General features: G+C 37.9%; 1 protein-coding gene across 1 annotated transcript; it reads right to left on the bottom strand.

Annotated features, from left to right (window-relative positions):
* Positions 1–341: 341 nt before the first annotated feature.
* LOC131303014 (amino acid transporter AVT3A-like) lies at positions 342–1870 on the bottom strand. Its single transcript, XM_058329805.1, has 4 exons — positions 1839–1870; positions 986–1642; positions 621–720; positions 342–404 (listed from the first exon to the last, which is right to left on the bottom strand). Exons 1-4 carry the CDS (start codon positions 1868–1870, stop codon positions 342–344), a joined length of 852 nt encoding a protein of 283 aa, XP_058185788.1.
* Positions 1871–3339: the final 1469 nt, after the last annotated feature.

The following is a 3339-nucleotide window of genomic DNA, read 5'->3' as shown; positions in this document are numbered from 1 at the left end:
AAAACAGAGTTTAACAAAAATAATAACACTTTTGAAAATTTAAATAACTGTACTTCAAATTAACAGAGTTTCTAAGAGTAAGGCAACCAAGGCTCGACAAACTCTCCTTCCTCAGTTGGGAATTCTTCACCCTAATACTAATCATCTTGAAGAGGATTTTGTTCTTCAGTCTCTGGATTACCTAGCATGAAACACCAGCCCAACGGCACTATAATGAGTTTTGAAACTCAGTAGATAATCCCAACCCTACTAACCCCTTACTCTACAGTTAGCAGTTCAACAATATAACAATTGATAATACACAAAAGGCACATAATAATAACACATCATCTTTGGTGAAATTACACAGAGACCCCTTCATCTATATGTTTTGGACATGAACATCCCCTAACCTGTAAAAACACCTAAAAGCACCCCATCATGTATTACTGTTACCCAGGTGACACCCTTCCATTTCAGAACCGTTTGTTGCAAGGGCACATGACATTAGTTTTGGCATTTTTGGACAAAAATGCCCTTAATACATTTTCTCTCTCTCTTTCTCTCTCCCTCTCTCTCTCTCTCTCTCTCTCTCTCTCTCTCTCCTACGACAGCCATGGAAGCTAGCAACACAAACAAACCCATAATTCCATGGAAGCTGGCAACACAGACAAACCCAAAATTTTTTCAAACTCTTTCTTGTCTTTCTTCTCCGATTGAACGGCAAAACCATCCCAATCCCTTCAAACGCATACACAGCCACACCCAACCCAAACGAAACGAAAAAATTGCACATTCTGTTGGGTAAACACCTACTATAATTCGCAATCCAAACATGAAACATGGAACAACCTATTCTTGGAAAGGAAATCACTTGTACTCAGTAGCAAGGATAAATTTTCAGATGAAACACACTTTTAGTATAAAATCACAAAAAGGCAAGGAGAAACAAAACCAAATAATCCATTTATGATCTAAGAAGCCACATAACACAACCCACAAATACCTTGTTTCATAATTGCTCTTAAATAAAAGTAGTTGCCCACAATTCATTTCATCATATATAAACTGCAAACCCAACTGCACCAGATTGCTCATCAACCCCAGCCCCAAATTCGTAGTGATAATATCCTTTATTTCTTCCCCGATTGAAACAGAAAAAGCCCCCATATATAAATAGCTTTCAACGACAACCCCATTGGTCAATTTCGTCGAACAGTTAAAGACATAAGTCAATATGTTAGCTATAAATACAAGGTAGCTAATACAGAACCCAGCTTGGGAGAGCACGATCATCACGTCGACGCTAAACCTGCCGACGGGGCCGCACATGATAAAACCCAGGTCACTGAAGGAGGATATTTTGGAAAATTGTCCCAATTGCTTGAGCTTCTTTTGGGAGTGGACGAGGAGCATTAGGTAGTGGTAGGTTAGGAGGGTGACGATGGAGAGGGTGAAAAGGCTGAAGAGCCATTCGGTACGCTTGAAGGAGTAAGGGAGGTCGAGGATGCCGGCGCCGTCGATGGCGGAAGGTTTTGGGGTTGAGGAGAGAGGGGGCGGGGTTGGGATTTGGAGAGGAGAGGGGTGGATTCGAGAGGGACGGTGGTTTGGTGGGAGGATGTGGAAGCTTCCTTTGAGAAGGACAGGGAGGAAGATGCTCTCTCTGCAAAAGGAGAATGACATGGAGGAAGATGAGATGAGATGAGGGAGACGAGTTTTGCTCCGTGTAATATAAGAAAGGTATATTTTTCATTTCATTCATTCCGTTAACGGCATCCACGATTTTTTAATTTTCAGTAAATGAGGGGGTGCTTTTGGGCATTTTTAAAGGTTAAGGGGTGTTCAAGTCCAAAACATACAGATGAGGGGGTTTCTGTGTAATTTCACCCATCATCGTTTTCTTTACTATCATCAACTTACATGAAATCTAAGGATCCTTTCCACGAGATCCTTTCCTCCCACATCTACCAACTTTGACCGTCCCATGGAATAACTCTCCCTTTATCTGTCCTGCACCAGGGTTCTACGTGAATACTACTAAATTATGTACTCAGTTTGGATTCACCTACAACCATAATAAAGGAACAACTCACCATGACAACTCAGCAATAGGGGTCACACTATCTCATTGCCAAGATCCTTTACCGTCTTCCAACTCTACACACTGGGTACTTTACCATACCCCTAATCTACACACTGGGTACTATACTGTATTCAGGGATCTTTACCATTTCCCAAAATACAGTACCCGAAGTCCTTTACCGTCCTTCGCACACACTGGGTATTGTACCGCATTTAGGATCCTTTACCGTATCCCAAATCCTGTACCCAGAGTCCTTTACCGTCCTCCACATACTCTGAGTACTTTACCGTACTCGGGGTTCTTTACTGTTCCCCAAATCAAATAAAGGTACTTTACCGTACCAGGGTCCTTTATTGACACCTAACATCCTCAATCAACTTTACCATTTTTATCCTTTACTTAACCACGTCTATGTGTTCACTACTCGAAACCATCCCATGAATCTAAGTCCATTCTAGCACGTACAACATGATACAATCAATAACTGCTCAAACACAATACATTTTAATGAGACAACAATATAATAATTAATAGGTGCAAATAATTAAACACGTAAGGGATTTGGATTGGGCCGAAACCTTTTCGAATATTTAAGTTTTATTGAACAAGTATATATTCTTATTAACTTTGAGGATTCCATCAGTATTTTCGTAACTCTTAAGGTTTAATTGGTAAACAGAATGAACTTAGAATTGAAATTGTATTATCCTACTCCCTTGGCGTCAAACTGTAAATTAGTATGTTCCAAAACTAATTTTAATAACTTGGTAATCCGAAGGCTTTTGAATAATATTTTCATTTACATTATTAACCTACTAATTTAATAACCTAGTTACTTACTGTTTAAATTATTACTTACGCATTTAGTACTAGTCCATTGTTATAAAATTCTACAACTTGTTAACTTTGTTATTTTTTTAATTCTAGAAAATGGTTTTCTTGTAATTCTATTTCTTAGTTATTATAACAGTTAACTACTTTTAAAAAAAATGTAAGTCGCATTGGTAATCTTTAAAGTATCGGGCATTTTAACGTACTTAATAATAGAATCTTTTTACCATTTTTATACATAGATCACAATACACTAATCCCTACTTTTTATTTAAGAAACAACTGTTTTTGTTTCTATTCTAGTATATTCACTATTTTACCTGTAATAAAGTTCGTCAATGTATACTTATACACATTATAACCACAGTAACCTTAATCATGGACAAACATGCATTTATCGTTCTAAACATTACAATGTAACAAGTAGTGTTAAAATGGGTCAAGAA

Source organism: Rhododendron vialii, chromosome 10a (genome assembly GCF_030253575.1).
Source record: "Rhododendron vialii isolate Sample 1 chromosome 10a, ASM3025357v1".
NCBI classification, from domain to species: Eukaryota; Viridiplantae; Streptophyta; class Magnoliopsida; order Ericales; family Ericaceae; genus Rhododendron; species Rhododendron vialii.
Note: the sequence above shows the minus strand (reverse complement) of the source record. Positions and strands in the feature narration are given on the sequence as shown.

What these genes read in the sequence shown, in the direction of transcription:
- LOC131303014 (XM_058329805.1), bottom strand. Translation starts at nt 1,870, where the DNA reads ATGGGTGAAATTACACAGAAACCCCCTCATCT. An exon ending in ACACAGAAACCCCCTCATCT is followed by an intron (nt 1,643 to 1,838) that starts GTATGTTTTGGA and finishes CTCCTTTTGCAG; the next exon opens with AGAGAGCATCTTCCTCCCTG. An exon ending in CAGCTTCCATGGAATTATGG is followed by an intron (nt 405 to 620) that starts GTTTGTTTGTGT and finishes GGGTGCTTTTAG; the next exon opens with GTGTTTTTACAGGTTAGGGG.